Consider the following 22,724-nt stretch of genomic DNA (forward strand, 5'->3'; position numbering starts at 1 on the left):
GGTAGGGGGGGACGGTAGGTAGGGGGGGACGGTAGGTAGGGGGGGACGGTAGGTAGGTAGGGAGGGACGGTAGGTAGGTAGGGGGGGACGGTAGGTAGGGAGAGACGGTAGGTAGGGAGAGACGGTAGGTAGGGGGGGACGGTAGGTAGGGGGGACGGTAGGTAGGGGGGGACGGTAGGTAGGGAGAGACGGTAGGTAGGGGGGGGCGGTAGGTAGGGAGATACGGTAGGTAGGGAGAGACGGTAGGTAGGGAGAGACGGTAGGTAGGGAGAGACGGTAGGTAGGGAGAGACGGTAGGTAGGGGGGGACGGTAGGTAGGTAGGGAGGGACGGTAGGTAGGTAGGGAGAGACGGTAGGTAGGGAGAGACGGTAGGTAGGGAGAGACGGTAGGTAGGGAGAGACGGTAGGTAGGGGGGGCGGTAGGTAGGGAGAGACGGTAGGTAGGGGGGGGCGGTAGGTAGGGAGAGACGGTAGGTAGGGGGGGACGGTAGGTAGGGGGGGACGGTAGGTAGGGGGGGACGGTAGGTAGGGAGGGACGGTAGGTAGGTAGGGAGAGACGGTAGGTAGGGAGAGAGAGACGGTAGGTAGGGAGAGAGAGACGGTAGGTAGGGAGAGAGAGACGGTAGGTAGGGAGAGAGAGACGGTAGGTAGGGAGAGAGAGACGGTAGGTAGGGAGAGAGAGACGGTAGGTAGGGAGAGAGAGACGGTAGGTAGGGAGAGAGAGACGGTAGGTAGGGAGAAACGGTAGGTAGGGAGGGACGGTAGGTAGGGGGGGACGGTAGGTAGGGAGAGACGGTAGGTAGGGGGGGACGGTAGGTAGGGGGGGACGGTAGGTAGGGAGGGACGGTAGGTAGGGGGGGACGGTAGGTAGGGAGAGACGGTAGGTAGGGAGAGACGGTAGGTAGGGAGAGACGGTAGGTAGGGAGAGACGGTAGGTAGGGAGAGACGGTAGGTAGGGGGGGACGGTAGGTAGGGAGAGATGGTAGGTAGGGAGGGAGAGAGACGGTAGGTAGGGGGGGACGGTAGATAGGGAGAGAGAGACGGGAGGGAGAGAGAGACGGGAGGGAGAGAGAGACGGGAGGGAGAGAGAGACGGGAGGGAGAGAGAGACGGTAGGTAGGGAGAGACGGTAGGTAGGGAGAGATGGTAGGTAGGGAGGGAGAGAGAGACGGGAGGGAGAGAGAGACGGTAGGTAGGGGGGGACGGTAGATAGGGAGAGACGGTAGGTAGGGAGAGACGGTAGATAGGGAGAGAGAGACGGGAGGGAGAGAGAGAAACAATGAAGACCAACCATGTGACTAAATCTCTTAAAATCCTTCCTATTTTATCCGGTATCAATGATCGGCTCAAAGTTAGCACACAAGGACTATTGGTTTTGTTCCAGTTGGTTAGATAAAATAGTCAACCGTAGGGAATTCAACAGGTAACAACAAGGTTCATTAGAGGATGGAAGGACAACGAAGGACAAAGACAAGTGTGTTGTTGCTAAAGTGATTTACCATCGAACCAGGAGCCATGTAGCGCCTTGAAGGCTTTCCCCGAGTGTTCTGCTGACAGACACTTCACATAGACACAGCCCTGGAGAGAGAGGAGAGGTTAACGAGCTCTTCTATCACAGGTTATAACACAGCCACATCAGTCTGTCTGTAGGGTGACTCACTGCAATATATAACCAGATGTTCCACCTGCTCGGTGGATATATAACCAGATGGCTGTTAAAGTGTTAAATCAAAAACGTTATATTTGAGATTCTTCAAAGTAGGCACCCTTTGCCTTGATGACAGCTTTGCACACTCTTGGCATTCTCTCAACCAGCTTCATGAGGTAGTCACCTGGAATGCATTTCAATTAACAGGTGTGTCTTGTTAATTTGTGGAATTTCTTTCCTTCTTAGTGGGTTTGAGCCAATCAGTTGTGTTGTGATCAGGTAGGGGTGGTATACAGAAGATAGCCCTATTTGGTCAAAGAATAGGGAGCCACTTGGAACATAGCCAGTGTTTGATATAACAGCTGTGACAGACACTCACCTCTCTGGAGTTCTTGTCGACAGCGATGTGGACGATACCGTCGTTGTCACAACACTTCTCCAAGATGGCCTCGTGGATGGCCAGATGCCAGTTTTCACCAACCTCCCTGTTACACACACACACACACGTGTAAAGGGGTCAGATGTCATCTAGAAGTCCTAACCCACCTCTAACCTGGTAGTCAAGAACACACAGGTAGGATGGGACAGTACATGGTGGTACATACAGGTGTCATTCCACTGGAATAGGTGTTCCATCACTGGACTATATCACATGCAGACAGACACTTCCAGCCCAGGGAAAACACTTGATACAATGTACAGTCGTGGCCAAAAGTTTTGAGAATGACAAATATTAATTTTCACAAAGTCTGCTGCCTCAGTTTGTATGATGGCAATTTGCATATACTCCAGAATGTTATGAAGAGTGATCTGATGAATTGCAATTAATTTCAAAGTCCCTCTTTGCCATGCAAATGAACTGAATCCCCCCCCCCCAAAGAATTCCACTGCATTTCAGCCCTGCCACAAAAGGACCAGCTGACATCATGTCAGTGATTATCTCGTTAACACAGGTGTGAGTGTTGACGAGGACAAGGCGGGAGATCACTCTGTCATGCTGATTGAGTTCGAATAACAGACTGGAAGCTTCAAAAGGAGGGTGGTGCTTGGAATCATTGTTCTTCCTCTGTCAACCATGGTTACCGGCAAGGAAACACGTGCCGTCATCATTGCTTTGCACAAAAAGGGCTTCACAGGCAAGGATATTGCTGCCAGTAAGATTGCACCTAAATCAACCATTTATCAGATCATCAAGAAGAGCGGTTCAATTGTTGTGAAGAAGGCTTCAGGACGCCCAGCAAGCGCCAGGACCGTCTCCTAAAGTTGATTCAGCTGCGGGATCGGGGCACCACCAGTACAGAGCTTGCTCAAGAATGGCAGCAGGCAGGTGTGAGTGCATCTGCACGCACAGTGAGGTGAAGAATTTTGGAGGATGGCCTGGTGTCAAGAAGGGCAGCAAAGAAGCCACTTCTCTACGGGAAAAACATCAGGGACAGATTGATATTCTGCAAAAGGTACAGAGATTGGACTGCTGAGGACTGGGGTAAAGTCATTTTCTCTGATGAATCCTGTGTTATGCCAAAAGTAAAGCATCCTGAGACCATTCATATGTGGGGTTGCTTCTCAGCCAAGGGAGTGGGCTCACTCACAATTTTGCCTAAGAACACAGCCATGAATAAAGAATGGTACCAACACATCCTCCGAGAGCAACTTCTCCCAACCATCCAGGAACAGTTTGGTGACGAACAATGCCTTTTCCAGCATGATGGAGCACCTTGCCATAAGGCAAAAGTGACAACTAAGTGGCTCGGGGAACAAAACATCGATATTTGGGTCCATGGCCAGGAAACTCCCCAGACCTTATTCCCATTGAGAACTTGTGGTCAATCCTCAAGACGCGGGTGGACAAACAAAAACCCACAAATTCTGACAAACTCCAAGCATTGATTATGCAAGAATGGGCTGCCATCAGTCAGGATGTGGCCCAGAAGTTAATTGACAGCATGCCAGGGCGGATTGCAGAGGTCTTGAAAAAGAAGGGTCAACACTGCAAATAGACTCTTTGCATCAACTTCATGTTATTGTCAATAAAAGCCGTTGACACTTATGAAATGCTTGTAATTATACTTCAGTATTCCATAGTAACATCTGACAAAAATATCTAAAGACACTGAAGCAGCAAACTTTGTGGAAATTAATGTGTCATTCTCAACTTTTGGCCACGACCGTACATCCACATCTAAGAGAGAGTCTGCCGACATCCACATCCACATCTATGCAGCTGCTGATACCGACATGCAAAGAGACTGTTTGTCTGCTGATACCGACATGCAAAGAGACTGTCTGCTGATACCGACATGCAAAGAGACTGTCTGCTGATACCGACATGCAAAGAGACTGTCTGCTGATACCGACATGCAAAGAGACTGTCTGCTGATACCGACATGCAAAGAGACTGTCTGCTGATACCGACATGTAAAGAGAGCGTTTTAGTCCCCTGACAAGTGCATGCTCATCCCTAACCCCAACAGAAGCCTACAGATTGCTGGTGAACACAGTGACTTAGTAATCCCCTCTGGTACTCACATGACTGGATCAAACATGTTTCTGATCTTCAGACATGGTGTTAAACTGTTGGGAGGAGAGTTCCTCCTGTCCAGAGGGAACGCTGGGAGGACAGACAGGAGATGTGTTCGATGGACAGAGACAGACAAGAGACGTTAGGTGGACAGAGACAGACAAGAGACGTTAGGTGGACAGTGTAACAGGAGGGAAGAAACATTTTCTTATTTTTGACAAACTACCATGACCAAAAGTATGTGGACACCTGCTCATCCAACATCACGTTCTAAAATCATGGGCATTAATATGGAGTTGGTCCCCCCCTTTGCTGCTGCAACAGCCTCCACTCTTCTGGGAAGGCTTTCCACTAGATGTTGGAACATTGCTGCTATAACAGCCTCCACTCTTCAGGGAAGGCTTTCCACTAGATGTTGGAACATTGCTGCTATAACAGCCTCCACTCTTCTGGGAAGGCTTTCCACTAGATGTTGGAACATTGCTGCTATAACAGCCTCTACTCTTCTGGGAAGGCTTTCCACTAGATGTTGGAACATTGCTGCTATAACAGCCTCCACTCTTCTGGGAAGGCTTTCCACTAGATGTTGGAACATTGCTGCTATAACAGCCTCTACTCTTCTGGGAAGGCTTTCCACTAGATGTTGGAACATTGCTGCTATAACAGCCTCCACTCTTCTGGGAAGGCTTTCCACTAGATGTTGGAACATTGCTGCTATAACAGCCTCTACTCTTCTGGGAAGGCTTTCCACTAGATGTTGGAACATTGTTGCTATAACAGCCTCCAGTCTTCTGGGAAGGCTTTCCTCTAGATGTTGGAACATTGCTGCTATAACAGCCTCCAGTCTTCTGGGAAGGCTTTCCACTAGATGATGGAACATTGCTGCTATAACAGCCTCCACTCTTCTGGGAAGGCTTTCCCATAGATGTTGGAACATTGTTGCTATAACAGCCTCCACTCTTCTGGGAAGGCTTTCCCATAGATGTTGGAACATTTCTCCAGGGACTCCATTCAGCCACAAGAGCATTAGTGAGGTCTGGCACTGATGTTGGGCGATTAGGCCTGGCTCGCAGTCGGTGTTCCAATTCATCCCAAAAGGTGTTAGATGGAGTTGAGGTCAGGGCTCTGTGAAGGCCAGTCAAGTTCTTCCACACCGATCTCGACAAACCATTTCTGTACGGACCTCACTTAGTGTCATGCTGAAACAGTAAAGGGCCTTCCCCAAACTGTTGCCACAAAGTAGGAAGCATAGAATCGTCTAGAATGTCGTTGTATGCTGTTAAGATTTCCCTTCGTGGGAACTAAGAAGCACGAACCATGAAAAACAGCTCCAGACCATTATTCCTCCTCCACCAAACTTTACAGTTGGCACTATGCATTTGGGGTAGGTAGCGTTCTCTTGGCATCTGCCAAACCCAGATTAGTCTGTCGGACTGCCAGATGGTGAAGCGTGATTCATCACTCCAGAGAAAGCGTTCCCACTGCTCCAGAGTCCAATGGCTCGGCCCTGGAAACCCATTTCATGAAGCTCCCGACGAACAGTTATTGTGCTGACGTTGCTTCCAGAGACAGTTTGGAACTCGGTAGTGAGTGTTGCAACCAAGGACAGAAGATTTTTTTTTACACGCTTCAGCACTCGGCAGTCCTGTTTTGTGAGCTTGTGTGACCTACCAGTTCCCAGCTGAGCCGTTGTTGCTCCTAGACGTTTCCACTGCACAATAACAGCACTTACAGTTGACCGGGGAAGCTCCAGCAGGGCAGAAATTTGACGTACTTACTTGTTTGGAAAGGTGGCATCCTATGACGGTGCCACATTCTACTGCCAAAGTTTGTCTATGGAGATTGCATGGCTGTGTGCTCGATTTTATACACCCGTCAGAAACGGGTATAGCCGAATCCACTAATTTGAAGGGATGTCCACATACTTTTGTATAATTTGTGTATTTGCATATTACAGTACATGTTGTTTGTTAGAGTCCAATGCATTGGTCTATTTAATACAATACACTTTGATATAGACCAAACTCCATGTACAACCTACATGCTGCACATAAAAGCAAGGTATATCCCACTCTTGGAATCCATAACCAACTCTTTACCAGTTAAGAGAGACTAGGCCTGCGTCCCAAATGGCAAGGCTCTGGGGTCAAAGGTAGTGCCCTACATAGGGAACAGGGTACCATTTGGGAGCACACTAGGAATGGGGACAGGTTAGTTACCTTTGCCCTGCCAGACTTTGGAGGGGATGAGTGAGATCTGGTCGCAGCTCAGAGAGGGCTGGAGCCACCTCCACACCAGGAAGTCAGCTCCGCCAATCCGCTGAGACTCTGTCCTGATACGGCTCTCATTGGCTGAGAGGAATGTCACGGCCCGGTCCCAAACCTTCTTCAGCTTCTTTCTGGAATGGTAGAATAGAAACTAACAGTCATTATGACTATCTTGTCTCTCTATCTCTCTAACTAACATAGCTGGTCTCTCAATGGTAGAATAGAAACTAACATAGCTGGTCTCTCTGAATGGTAGAATAGAAACTAACATAGCTGGTCTCTCAATGGTAGAATATAAACTAACATAGCTGGTCTCCCTGAATGGTAGAATATAAACTAACATAGCTGGTCTCTCTAAATGGTAGAATATAAACTAACATAGCTGGTCTCTCTAAATGGTAGAATAGAAAGTAACATAGCTGGTCTCTCTAAATGGTAGAATAGAAAGTAACATAGCTGGTCTCTGAATGGTAGAATAGAAACTAACATAGCTGGTCTCTCTGAATGGTAGAATAGAAACTAACATAGCTGGTCTCTCTGAATGGTAGAATAGAAACTAACATAGCTGGTCTCTCTGAATGGTAGAATAGAAACTAACATAGCTGGTCTCTCTGAATGGTAGAATAGAAACTAACATAGCTGGTCTCTCTGAATGGTAGAATAGAAACTAACATAGCTGGTCTCTCTGAATGGTAGAATAGAAACTAACATAGCTGGTCTCTCTGAATGGTAGAATAGAAACTAACATAGCTGGTCTCTCTGAATGGTAGAATAGAAACTAACATAGCTGGTCTCTCTGAATGGTAGAATAGAAACTAACATAGCTGGTCTCTCTGAATGGTAGAATTGAAACTAACATAGCTGGTCTCTCTGAATGGTAGAATAGAAACTAACATAGCTGGTCTCTCTGAATGGTAGAATAGAAACTAACATAGCTGGTCTCTCTGAATGGTAGAATAGAAACTAACATAGCTGGTCTCTCTGAATGGTAGAATAGAAACTAACATAGCTGGTCTCTCTGAATGGTAGAATAGAAACTTAACATAGCTAGTCTCTCTGAATGGTAGAATAGAAACTAACATAGCTAGTCTCTCTGAATGGTAGAATAGAAACTAACATAGCTGGTCTCTCTGAATGGTAGAATAGAAACTAACATAGCTGGTCTCTGAATGGTAGAATAGAAACTAACATAGCTAGTCTCTCTGAATGGTAGAATAGAAACTAACATAGCTAGTCTCTGAATGGTAGAATAGAAACTAACATAGCTAGTCTCTCTGAATGGTAGAATAGAAACTAACATAGCTAGTCTCTCTGAATGGTAGAATAGAAACTAACATAGCTAGTCTCTCTGAATGGCAGAAGAGAAACAAACATAGCTAGTCTCTCTGAATGGTAGAATAGAAACTAACATAGCTGGTCTCTCTGAATGGTAGAATAGAAACTAACATAGCTAGTCTCTCTGAATGGCAGAAGAGAAACAAACATAGCTAGTCTCTCTGAATGGTAGAATAGAAACTAACATAGCTGGTCTCTGAATGGTAGAATAGAAACTAACATAGCTGGTCTCTCTGAATGGTAGAATAGAAACTAACATAGCTGGTCTCTCTGAATGGTAGAATAGAAACTAACATAGCTGGTCTCTCTGAATGGTAGAATAGAAACTAACATAGCTGGTCTCTCTGAATGGTAGAATAGAAACTAACATAGCTAGTCTCTCTGAATGGCAGAAGAGAAACAAACATAGCTAGTCTCTCTGAATGGCAGAATAGAAACAAACATAGCTAGTCTCTCTGAATGGCAGAATAGAAACAAACATAGCTAGTCTCTCTGAATGGCAGAAGAGAAACAAACATAGCTAGTCTCTCTGAATGGCAGAAGAGAAACAAACATAGCTAGTCTCTCTGAATGGCAGAAGAGAAACAAACATAGCTAGTCTCTCTGACATTGCTATTCGGGGGGCTAAACAACAGAATCTGCCCTAAACACAACAAAGTAGTTTAGTTTAAGAAGCCGTGGCCATTTTAAGTCTGAGATCCATACAGTTTAAATGGCCACGGCTTCTTAAAGTCCGTGAGATCCATAACAGTTTAGAGACTTCAAGAAGCCATGTCCATTTCTGTAACCACTTAGCTAATCGACACAAACAATGAAGTGTGGTGATGGTTCTGTTGGAAGTCGAAGGTGGTTCTGTACTGTAGGGCCCTATAAAATCTGGAAACTTGTGTTTCCTTCCCCAAATTCTATTTGTTCCGTTTAGTTTTTCCCAGTGTTCTAAGATCACACTATTTATAGAAAAACAACAATATTGGATGTTCTAAGTCCAAAACAGTGCTTAAAAATCACACCAGGAGTCCATTTTTGAAGTCTGGGAAATGTAGATATTTTGGTGTAGTTACCCTTTAATTCACCTGTGAACCAGCCAGAGAACATTGTTTGGTCAGCGATGTTTCTGTAGCGCACTCATGTGATGGCACAGTTTGCAAAACAAAATGGCCACTGGACTGATGCTAATAAATGATGATGTCATTCTGCCAGGAAGGCAATAGGCCACTTTGTAGTTAACATTTAATTGAGAAGGTTTTTGTGTGAAAGCCTTTCCATCTACCAGAAGACTGTTGTCATTATTAGCATCATCGCTAACAGCTACACTTAGTGGTAGACAAACACGCGCACACACAGACAGGGTCATTCCTGTGCCGTTGCCTGAAAATACAAAACGTCACTGAGTACGGTTACACGCACCCAATACAAGTATTGTGCATAGTCAGGTTAATATAGTACATTATATATATAAATATATACATTTACATGCTTTGCAAGAAGGACGATTTCCCTAATAATCCTGTTTCCATGGACGCATCTGAAAATCAGACTTCCTGATGGGGACTTAAATAAATGCAGAACCAAATCAGACTTCCTGATGGGGACTTAAATAAATGCAGAACCAAATCAGACTTCCTGATGGGGACTTAAATAAATGCAGAACCAAATCAGACTTCCTGATGGGGACTTAAATAAATGCAGAACCAAATCAGACTTCCTGATGGGGACTTAAATAAATGCAGAACCAAATCAGACTTCCTGATGGGGACGTAAATAAATGCAGAACCAAATCAGACTTCCTGATGGGGACTTAAATAAATGCAGAACCAAATCAGACTTCCTGATGGGGACTTAAATAAATGCAGAACCAAATCAGACTTCCTGATGGGGACGTAAATAAATGCAGAACCAAATCAGACTTCCTGATGGGGACTTAAATAAATGCAGAACCAAATCAGACTTCCTGATGGGGACTTAAATAAATGCAGAACCAAATCAGACTTCCTGATGGGGACGTAAATAAATGCAGAACCAAATCAGACTTCCTGATGGGGACTTAAATAAATGCAGAACCAAATCAGACTTCCTGATGGGGACTTAAATAAATGCAGAACCAAATCAGACTTCCTGATGGGGACTTAAATAAATGCAGAACCAAATCAGACTTCCTGATGGGGACTTAAATAAATGCAGAACCAAATCAGACTTCCTGATGGGGACTTAAATAAATGCAGAACCAAATCAGACTTCCTGATGGGGACTTAAATAAATGCAGAACCAAATCAGACTTCCTGATGGGGACTTAAATAAATGCAGAACCAAATCAGACTTCCTGATGGGGACTTAAATAAATGCAGAACCAAATCAGACTTCCTGATGGGGACTTAAATAAATGCAGAACCAAATCAGACTTCCTGATGGGGACGTAAATAAATGCAGAACCAAATCAGACTTCCTGATGGGGACTTAAATAAATGCAGAACCAAATCAGACTTCCTGATGGGGACTTAAATAAATGCAGAACCAAATCAGACTTCCTGATGGGGACTTAAATAAATGCAGAACCAAATCAGACTTCCTGATGGGGACTTAAATAAATGCAGAACCAAATCAGACTTCCTGATGGGGACTTAAATAAATGCAGAACCAAATCAGACTTCCTGATGGGGACTTAAATAAATGCAGAACCAAATCAGACTTCCTGATGGGGACTTAAATAAATGCAGAACCAAATCAGACTTCCTGATGGGGACGTAAATAAATGCAGAACCAAATCAGACTTCCTGATGGGGACTTAAATAAATGCAGAACCAAATCAGACTTCCTGATGGGGACTTAAATAAATGCAGAACCAAATCAGACTTGTCGTTCTGCCGCAGCGACCACGTTATTTTTGGAGAAGACTATCGGAGTTCGGACACAAAGTTGGTATGTGAAACCTATTTCTAACATGCATACGTTCAGTTGTTCCTAACTCGCTCCGCTCGCTCGTAAGAGAGAGGCTTGTCGTAACGCTGCTTGGCATATGATCAGATCAAATACACCGCTGGAACGCCGATGAAATGTCCTGATCATTTGAAAGATTGCTCAGAAAACCAGTTGGTTTAAAATCGGCGTATGCTTACCCGGACAGAGAGGATACGTTTTGATCTTACGCCGATTACGATAAGCAGAGTTAGGTGTTTACATCACTGTTGCCATACTCGGTACTGCCATAAAATCAGTTTAATATGGAATTATTACTGCCATAAAATCAGTTTAATATCGAATTGATCCATTTTGTTCACGTCTTATGATAAACTTGGGCAAATGTATGCATTCCCTACCGAGCCGGATACATTTAGTCGATTCCCTACCGAGCCGGATACATTTAGTCGATTCCCTACCGAGCCGGATACATTTAGTCGATTCCCTACCGAGCCGGATACATTTAGTCGATTCCCTACCGAGCCGGATACATTTAGTCGATTCCCTACCGAGCCGGATACATTTAGTCGATTCCCTACCGAGCCGGATACATTTAGTCGATTCCCTACCGAGCCGGATACATTTAGTCGATTCCCTACCGAGTCGGATACATTTAGTCGATTCCCTTCTAAAGATCAATAGATTTTTGAATATTGTTGAATTCCATTTTAATGTCTGGATTCCATGATTCCATCCAACTTCTCCACAACGCAGATTTTATAGGGCCCTAGGACTGACCTGTCCCTGGGGTTGAACCAGGGAGTCTCTGACGTGAGGGATGGGCAGGTAGGAGGTTAGTACTGACCTGTCCTGGGGTTGGACCAGGGAGTCTCTGACGTGAGGGATGGGCAGGTAGGGCTGGAGGTCATTGTTCTCCTGACACGATGCATTGTGGATCCTCAGAGCACCGATGATTCTCTCCACCATGTCATACATCTGCCTGGTCTCCTCTTCCTCTCTCCTCCAACGATACTTCATATAGTAGAATACACCCCACACCAGACCAATCACTGGAGAGAGAGAGAGACGTTAGATTAGATACTTCATATAGTAGAATACACCCCACACCAGACCAATCACTGGAGAGAGAGAGAGACGTTAGATTAGATACTTCATATAGTAGAATACACCCCACACCAGACCAATCACTGGAGAGAGAGAGAGAGACGTTAGATTAGATACTTCATATAGTAGAATACACCCCACACCAGACCAATCACTGGAGAGAGAGAGAGACGTTAGATTAGATACTTCATATAGTAGAATACACCCCACACCAGACCAATCACTAGAGAGAGAAGGTTAGATTAGATACTTCATATAGTAGAATACACCCCACACCAGACCAATCACTAGAGAGAGAGAAGGTTAGATTAGATACTTCATATAGTAGAATACACCTCACACCAGACCAATCACTAGAGAGAGAGAAGGTTAGATTAGATACTTCATATAGTAGAATACACCCCACACCAGACCAATCACTAGAGAGAGGTTAGATTAGATACTTCATATAGTAGAATACACCCCACACCAGACCAATCACTAGAGAGAGGTTAGATTAGATACTTCATATAGTAGAATACACCCCACACCAGACCAATCACTAGAGAGAGAGAGAGAGGTTAGATTAGATACTTCATATAGTAGAATACACCTCACACCAGACCAATCACTAGAGAGAGGTTAGATTAGATACTTCATATAGTAGAATACACCCCACACCAGACCAATCACTGGAGAGAGAGAGAGACGTTAGATTAGATACTTCATATAGTAGAATACACCCCACACCAGACCAATCACTAGAGAGAGAGAAGGTTAGATTAGATACTTCATATAGTAGAATACACCTCACACCAGACCAATCACTAGAGAGAGGTTAGATTAGATACTTCATATAGTAGAATACACCCCACACCAGACCAATCACTAGAGAGAGGTTAGATTAGATACTTCATATAGTAGAATACACCCCACACCAGACCAATCACTAGAGAGAGAAGGTTAGATTAGATACTTCATATAGTAGAATACACCTCACACCAGACCAATCACTAGAGAGAGAAGGTTAGATTAGATACTTCATATAGTAGAATACACCCCACACCAGACCAATCACTAGAGAGAGAGAAGGTTAGATTAGATACTTCATATAGTAGAATACACCTCACACCAGACCAATCACTAGAGAGAGGTTAGATTAGATACTTCATATAGTAGAATACACCCCACACCAGACCAATCACTAGAGAGAGAAGGTTAGATTAGATACTTCATATAGTAGAATACACCTCACACCAGACCAATCACTAGAGAGAGAAGGTTAGATTAGATACTTCATATAGTAGAATACACCCCACACCAGACCAATCACTAGAGAGAGAGAAGGTTAGATTAGATACTTCATATAGTAGAATACACCTCACACCAGACCAATCACTAGAGAGAGGTTAGATTAGATACTTCATATAGTAGAATACACCTCACACCAGACCAATCACTAGAGAGAGAGAAGGTTAGATTAGATACTTCATATAGTAGAATACACCCCACACCAGACCAATCACTAGAGAGAGGTTAGATTAGATACTTCATATAGTAGAATACACCTCACACCAGACCAATCACTAGAGAGAGAAGGTTAGATTAGATACTTCATATAGTAGAATACACCTCACACCAGACCAATCACTAGAGAGAGAAGGTTAGATTAGATACTTCATATAGTAGAATACACCTCACACCAGACCAATCACTAGAGAGAGGTTAGATTAGATACTTCATATAGTAGAATACACCCCACACCAGACCAATCACTAGAGAGAGAGAAGGTTAGATTAGATACTTCATATAGTAGAATACACCTCACACCAGACCAATCACTAGAGAGAGAAGGTTAGATTAGATACTTCATATAGTAGAATACACCCCACACCAGACCAATCACTAGAGAGAGAGAAGGTTAGATTAGATACTTCATATAGTAGAATACACCCCACACCAGACCAATCACTAGAGAGAGAAGGTTAGATTAGATACTTCATATAGTAGAATACACCTCACACCAGACCAATCACTAGAGAGAGGTTAGATTAGATACTTCATATAGTAGAATACACCCCACACCAGACCAATCACTAGAGAGAGAAGGTTAGATTAGATACTTCATATAGTAGAATACACCTCACACCAGACCAATCACTAGAGAGAGGTTAGATTAGATACTTCATATAGTAGAATACACCTCACACCAGACCAATCACTAGAGAGAGAAGGTTAGATTAGATACTTCATATAGTAGAATACACCCCACACCAGACCAATCACTAGAGAGAGAAGGTTAGATTAGATACTTCATATAGTAGAATACACCTCACACCAGACCAATCACTAGAGAGAGAGAGACGTTAGATTAGATACTTCATATAGTAGAATACACCCCACACCAGACCAATCACTAGAGAGAGAAGGTTAGATTAGATACTTCATATAGTAGAATACACCCCACACCAGACCAATCACTAGAGAGAGAAGGTTAGATTAGATACTTCATATAGTAGAATACACCTCACACCAGACCAATCACTAGAGAGAGAGAAGGTTAGATTAGATACTTCATATAGTAGAATACACCCCACACCAGACCAATCACTAGAGAGAGAGAAGGTTAGATTAGATACTTCATATAGTAGAATACACCCCACACCAGACCAATCACTAGAGAGAGAAGGTTAGATTAGATACTTCATATAGTAGAATACACCTCACACCAGACCAATCACTAGAGAGAGGTTAGATTAGATACTTCATATAGTAGAATACACCCCACACCAGACCAATCACTAGAGAGAGAAGGTTAGATTAGATACTTCATATAGTAGAATACACCTCACACCAGACCAATCACTAGAGAGAGAAGGTTAGATTAGATACTTCATATAGTAGAATACACCTCACACCAGACCAATCACTAGAGAGAGAAGGTTAGATTAGATACTTCATATAGTAGAATACACCCCACACCAGACCAATCACTAGAGAGAGAGAGACGTTAGATTAGATACTTCATATAGTAGAATACACCCCACACCAGACCAATCACTAGAGAGAGGTTAGATTAGATACTTCATATAGTAGAATACACCTCACACCAGACCAATCACTAGAGAGAGAAGGTTAGATTAGATACTTCATATAGTAGAATACACCTCACACCAGACCAATCACTAGAGAGAGAAGGTTAGATTAGATACCTTATATAGTAGAATACACCCCACACCAGACCAATCACTAGAGAGAGAGAAGGTTAGATTAGATACTTCATATAGTAGAATACACCCCACACCAGACCAATCACTAGAGAGAGAGGTTAGATTAGATACTTCATATAGTAGAATACACCTCACACCAGACCAATCACTAGAGAGAGAGAAGGTTAGATTAGATACTTCATATAGTAGAATACACCTCACACCAGACCAATCACTAGAGAGAGAGAAGGTTAGATTAGATACTTCATATAGTAGAATACACCCCACACCAGACCAATCACTAGAGAGAGGTTAGATTAGATACTTCATATAGTAGAATACACCTCACACCAGACCAATCACTAGAGAGAGGTTAGATTAGATACTTCATATAGTAGAATACACCCCACACCAGACCAATCACTAGAGAGAGAAGGTTAGATTAGATACTTCATATAGTAGAATACACCTCACACCAGACCAATCACTAGAGAGAGAAGGTTAGATTAGATACTTCATATAGTAGAATACACCCCACACCAGACCAATCACTAGAGAGAGAGAAGGTTAGATTAGATACTTCATATAGTAGAATACACCTCACACCAGACCAATCACTAGAGAGAGGTTAGATTAGATACTTCATATAGTAGAATACACCTCACACCAGACCAATCACTAGAGAGAGAGAAGGTTAGATTAGATACTTCATATAGTAGAATACACCCCACACCAGACCAATCACTAGAGAGAGGTTAGATTAGATACTTCATATAGTAGAATACACCTCACACCAGACCAATCACTAGAGAGAGAAGGTTAGATTAGATACTTCATATAGTAGAATACACCTCACACCAGACCAATCACTAGAGAGAGAAGGTTAGATTAGATACTTCATATAGTAGAATACACCTCACACCAGACCAATCACTAGAGAGAGGTTAGATTAGATACTTCATATAGTAGAATACACCCCACACCAGACCAATCACTAGAGAGAGAGAAGGTTAGATTAGATACTTCATATAGTAGAATACACCTCACACCAGACCAATCACTAGAGAGAGAAGGTTAGATTAGATACTTCATATAGTAGAATACACCCCACACCAGACCAATCACTAGAGAGAGAGAAGGTTAGATTAGATACTTCATATAGTAGAATACACCCCACACCAGACCAATCACTAGAGAGAGAAGGTTAGATTAGATACTTCATATAGTAGAATACACCTCACACCAGACCAATCACTAGAGAGAGGTTAGATTAGATACTTCATATAGTAGAATACACCCCACACCAGACCAATCACTAGAGAGAGAAGGTTAGATTAGATACTTCATATAGTAGAATACACCTCACACCAGACCAATCACTAGAGAGAGGTTAGATTAGATACTTCATATAGTAGAATACACCTCACACCAGACCAATCACTAGAGAGAGAAGGTTAGATTAGATACTTCATATAGTAGAATACACCCCACACCAGACCAATCACTAGAGAGAGAAGGTTAGATTAGATACTTCATATAGTAGAATACACCTCACACCAGACCAATCACTAGAGAGAGAGAGACGTTAGATTAGATACTTCATATAGTAGAATACACCCCACACCAGACCAATCACTAGAGAGAGAAGGTTAGATTAGATACTTCATATAGTAGAATACACCCCACACCAGACCAATCACTAGAGAGAGAAGGTTAGATTAGATACTTCATATAGTAGAATACACCTCACACCAGACCAATCACTAGAGAGAGAGAAGGTTAGATTAGATACTTCATATAGTAGAATACACCCCACACCAGACCAATCACTAGAGAGAGAGAAGGTTAGATTAGATACTTCATATAGTAGAATACACCCCACACCAGACCAATCACTAGAGAGAGAAGGTTAGATTAGATACTTCATATAGTAGAATACACCTCACACCAGACCAATCACTAGAGAGAGGTTAGATTAGATACTTCATATAGTAGAATACACCCCACACCAGACCAATCACTAGAGAGAGAAGGTTAGATTAGATACTTCATATAGTAGAATACACCTCACACCAGACCAATCACTAGAGAGAGAAGGTTAGATTAGATACTTCATATAGTAGAATACACCTCACACCAGACCAATCACTAGAGAGAGAAGGTTAGATTAGATACTTCATATAGTAGAATACACCCCACACCAGACCAATCACTAGAGAGAGAGAGACGTTAGATTAGATACTTCATATAGTAGAATACACCCCACACCAGACCAATCACTAGAGAGAGGTTAGATTAGATACTTCATATAGTAGAATACACCTCACACCAGACCAATCACTAGAGAGAGAAGGTTAGATTAGATACTTCATATAGTAGAATACACCTCACACCAGACCAATCACTAGAGAGAGAAGGTTAGATTAGATACCTTATATAGTAGAATACACCCCACACCAGACCAATCACTAGAGAGAGAGAAGGTTAGATTAGATACTTCATATAGTAGAATACACCCCACACCAGACCAATCACTAGAGAGAGAGGTTAGATTAGATACTTCATATAGTAGAATACACCTCACACCAGACCAATCACTAGAGAGAGAGAAGGTTAGATTAGATACTTCATATAGTAGAATACACCTCACACCAGACCAATCACTAGAGAGAGAGAAGGTTAGATTAGATACTTCATATAGTAGAATACACCTCACACCAGACCAATCACTAGAGAGAGAAGGTTAGATTAGATACTTCATATAGTAGAATACACCCCACACCAGACCAATCACTAGACAGAGGTTAGATTAGATACTTCATATAGTAGAATACACCTCACACCAGACCAATCACTAGAGAGAGAGAAGGTTAGATTAGATACTTCATATAGTAGAATACACCTCACACCAGACCAATCACTAGAGAGAGGTTAGATTAGATACTTCATATAGTAGAATACACCTCACACCAGACCAATCACTGGAGAGAGAGAAGGTTAGATTAGATACTTCATATAGTAGAATACACCCCACACCAGACCAATCACTAGAGAGAGAGAAGGTTAGATTAGATACTTCATATAGTAGAATACACCCCACACCAGACCAATCACTAGAGAGAGAAGGTTAGATTAGATACTTCATATAGTAGAATACACCTCACACCAGACCAATCACTAGAGAGAGAAGGTTAGATTAGATACTTCATATAGTAGAATACACCCCACACCAGACCAATCACTAGAGAGAGGTTAGATTAGATACTTCATATAGTAGAATACACCTCACACCAGACCAATCACTAGAGAGAGAGAAGGTTAGATTAGATACTTCATATAGTAGAATACACCTCACACCAGACCAATCACTAGAGAGAGGTTAGATTAGATACTTCATATAGTAGAATACACCTCACACCAGACCAATCACTAGAGAGAAGGTTAGATTAGATACTTCATATAGTAGAATACACCTCACACCAGACCAATCACTAGAGAGATGAATACTTACAGGAAGAGATTAGCTGGTTGTCATTAAAAAAACTGAATACATTATTTTTTTACTTTATTTAATTAACTAGGCAAGTCAGTGAAGAACAAATTCTTATTTTCAATGACGGCCTAGGAACAGTGGGTTGACTGCCTTGTTCAGGGGCAGAACGACAGATTTTTACCTTGTCAGCTCGGGGGATTCGATCTAGCAACCTTTCGGTTACTGGCCCAACACTCTAACCACTAGGCTACCTACCGCCCCTACACTCTAACCACTAGGCTACCTACCGCCCCTACACTCTAACCACTAGGCTACCTACCGCCCCTACACTCTAACCACTAGGCTACCTACCGCCCCTACACTCTAACCACTAGGCTACCTGCCGCCCCTACACTCTAACCACTAGGCTACCTACCGCCCCTACACTCTAACCACTAGGCTACCTACCGCCCCTACACTCTAACCACTAGGCTACCTGCCGCCCTTACACTCTAACCACTAGGCTACCTACCGCCCCTACACTCTAACCACTAGGCTACCTACCGCCCCTACACTCTAACCACTAGGCTACCTGCCGCCCCTACACTCTAACCACTAGGCTACCTGCCGCCCCTACACTCTAACCACTAGGCTACCTGCCGCCCCTACACTCTAACCCACATATGTCAGAGTCAAGGCCCGCGGGCCACATCCGGCCCGCGAGAAGGTTTTTTACGGCCCCTGGGATGATCTTGATTTATTATTAGAACCGGCCCGCAGACCGCAGCAAGCCGGCAGCCCGCAGATCTTTTACACGCACCAATACTACATTTCCCACAATGCAACGGTGACGCACCGAGCAGTAGGCTGCTTCATTTCAATATTTATTGGCACAGCAGTCGTCAGCATCACAGTAAAATTAACTTTCAGATACCCATCAAAAATGGCAAAACGGAAGGTGGACACTGAGAACCGGGGGTTTCAAACAAGGTGGGAGTCGGAGTATATGTTCACGGAGGTAGCTGGAAAACCTGTGTGTCTTCTGTGTGGAGAAAGTGTGGCGGTACTGAAAGAGTATAATCTGAGACGACATTATGAAACGAAACACGCGGACAAAAACAAGAATATGGACATGGAACAAAGGCTACAAAAGGCTAGATTTTTGCACTTTATTTTATTGTATTTCAATCCAATTATATTTTAAAAATATTTCAGTTGAGTGGATGATAGAAAATTGCTATTATTGTTTTTTTCTTTGAAGTAAATTTAGCCCACTTTTGCTAAAATAGAAAATATAGGCTACTGATGGTGCCTTGAATACCGGTTTCTTTCATTTAATGTTCATGTTATGGGGATTTTTATATAAAGGAAATTTGTCTTTTGTGTCTGTTGAAAATTAAAGATTACTGACAGAGCCATAAGAAAATATTGCTTTATTTATCTGATCATATTGGAATATATTTGTTAGGTTTTCAGTAGGTTCAATTAGGTTCACTAGACTATATGCGTCATTTAAAAATTTTTCAATGAACATTCGAACAGTCCGGCCCTCGGCTTGTAGCTAAATTTTTTATTTGGCCCTCCGTCCATTTGACTTTGACACCCCTGCTCTAACCACTAGGCTACCTGCCGCCCCTACACTCTAACCACTAGGCTACCTGCCGCCCCTACACTCTAACCACTAGGCTACCTGCCGCCCCTACACTCTAACCACTAGGCTACCTGCCGCCCCCACACTCTAACCACTAGGCTACCTGCCGCCCCCACACTCTAACCACTAGGCTACCTGCCGCCCCCACACTCTAGCCACTAGGCTACCTGCCGCCCCCACACTCTAACCACTAGGCTACCTGCCGCCCCTACACTCTAACCACTAGGCTACCTGCCGCCCCTACACTCTAACCACTAGGCTACCTGCCGCCCCTACACTCTAACCACTAGGCTACCTGCCGCCCCTACACTCTAACCACTAGGCTACCTGCCGCCCCTACACTCTAACCACTAGGCTACCTACCGCCCCTACACTCTAACCACTAGGCTACCTGCCGCCCCTACACTCTAACCACTAGGCTACCTGCCGCCCCTACACTCTAACCACTAGGCTACCTACCGCCCCTACACTCTAACCACTAGGCTACCTACCGCCCCTACACTCTAACCACTAGGCTACCTACCGCCCCTACACTCTAACCACTAGACTACCTACCGCCCCTACACTCTAACCACTAGGCTACCTGCCGCCCCTACACTCTAACCACTAGGCTACCTACCGCCCCTACACTCTAACCACTAGGCTACCTGCCGCCCCTACACTCTAACCACTAGGCTACCTGCCGCCCCTACACTCTAACCACTAGGCTACCTGCCGCCCCTACACTCTAACCACTAGGCTACCTACCGCCCCTACACTCTAACCACTAGGCTACCTGCCGCCCCTACACTCTAACCACTAGACTACCTACCGCCCCTACACTCTAACCACTAGACTACCTACCGCCCCTACACTCTAACCACTAGGCTACCTGCCGCCCCTACACTCTAACCACTAGGCTACCTGCCGCCCCTACACTCTAACCACTAGGCTACCTGCCGCCCCTACACTCTAACCACTAGGCTACCTACCGCCCCTACACTCTAACCACTAGGCTACCTACCGCCCCTACACTCTAACCACTAGGCTACCTACCGCCCCTACACTCTAACCACTAGACTACCTACCGCCCCTACACTCTAACCACTAGGCTACCTGCCGCCCCTACACTCTAACCACTAGGCTACCTACCGCCCCTACACTCTAACCACTAGGCTACCTGCCGCCCCTACACTCTAACCACTAGGCTACCTGCCGCCCCTACACTCTAACCACTAGGCTACCTGCCGCCCCTACACTCTAACCACTAGGCTACCTACCGCCCCTACACTCTAACCACTAGGCTACCTGCCGCCCCTACACTCTAACCACTAGACTACCTACCGCCCCTACACTCTAACCACTAGACTACCTACCGCCCCTACACTCTAACCACTAGGCTACCTGCCGCCCCTACACTCTAACCACTAGGCTACCTGCCGCCCCTACACTCTAACCACTAGGCTACCTGCCGCCCCTACACTCTAACCACTAGGCTACCTACCGCCCCTACACTCTAACCACTAGGCTACCTACCGCCTCTACACTCTAACCACTAGGCTACCTGATGCCTCAAATACACCACATCTTTACTTTCAACAAGTCCCCTTTCTAGTTGATTCCTAGAGTGGAAGACATGTCTAACCTGTTAGGATGAGCAGCACCCTGTGGATGACTGTAAAGAGGAGGACAGAAGACATGTCTAACCTGTTAGGATGAGCAGCACCCTGTGGATGACTGTAAAGAGGAGGACAGGAGACATGTCTAACCTGTTAGGATGAGCAGCACCCTGTGGATGACTGTAAAGAGGAGGACAGAAGACATGTCTAACCTGTTAGGATGAGCAGCACCCTGTGGATGACTGTAAAGAGGAGGAGAGGAGACATGTCTAACCTGTTAGGATGAGCAGCACCCTGTGGATGACTGTAAAGAGGAGGACAGAAGACATGTCTAACCTGTTAGGATGAGCAGCACCCTGTGGATGACTGTAAAGAGGAGGAGAGAAGACATGTCTAACCTGTTAGGATGAGCAGCACCCTGTGGATGACTGTAAAGAGGAGGACAGAAGACATGTCTAACCTGTTAGGATGAGCAGCACCCTGTGGATGACTGTAAAGAGGAGGAGAGAAGACATGTCTAACCTGTTAGGATGAGCAGCACCCTGTGGATGACTGTAAAGAAGAGGAGAGAAGACATGTCTAACCTGTTAGGATGAGCAGCACCCTGTGGATGACTGTAAAGAGGAGGACAGGAGACATGTCTAACCTGTTAGGATGAGCAGCACCCTGTGGATGACTGTAAAGGAGGAGGAGAGAAGACATGTCTAACCTGTTAGGATGAGCAGCACCCTGTGGATGACTGTAAAGAGGAGGACAGAAGACATGTCTAACCTGTTAGGATGAGCAGCACCCTGTGGATGACTGTAAAGAGGAGGACAGAAGACATGTCTAACCTGTTAGGATGAGCAGCACCCTGTGGATGACTGTAGAGGAGAAGACATGTCTAACCTGTTAGGATGAGCAGCACCCTGTGGATGACTGTAAAGAGGAGGACAGAAGACATGTCTAACCTGTTAGGATGAGCAGCACCCTGTGGATGACTGTAAAGAGGAGGAGAGAAGACATGTCTAACCTGTTAGGATGAGCAG

At 44.3% G+C, this 22,724-nt stretch overlaps 1 protein-coding gene across 1 annotated transcript in view; it reads right to left on the bottom strand.

Moving 5' to 3' along the window:
• LOC120036474 (inner nuclear membrane protein Man1-like) overlaps positions 1-22,724 on the bottom strand; it is a 41,033-nt gene that overhangs the window by 3,117 nt on the left and 15,192 nt on the right. Inside the window, exons 6-10 of the mRNA XM_038982910.1 lie at positions 11,528-11,732; positions 6,385-6,563; positions 4,174-4,255; positions 2,027-2,132; positions 1,499-1,577 (exon numbers count right to left, since the gene is read on the bottom strand). Coding sequence (XP_038838838.1) covers positions 1,499-1,577; positions 2,027-2,132; positions 4,174-4,255; positions 6,385-6,563; positions 11,528-11,732 — 651 coding nt within the window. The remainder of the gene's footprint in view (positions 1-1,498; positions 1,578-2,026; positions 2,133-4,173; positions 4,256-6,384; positions 6,564-11,527; positions 11,733-22,724) is intronic.

The sequence above is a fragment of the Salvelinus namaycush genome, unplaced genomic scaffold (genome assembly GCF_016432855.1).
Source record: "Salvelinus namaycush isolate Seneca unplaced genomic scaffold, SaNama_1.0 Scaffold1344, whole genome shotgun sequence".
Taxonomy (NCBI): Eukaryota; Metazoa; Chordata; class Actinopteri; order Salmoniformes; family Salmonidae; genus Salvelinus; species Salvelinus namaycush.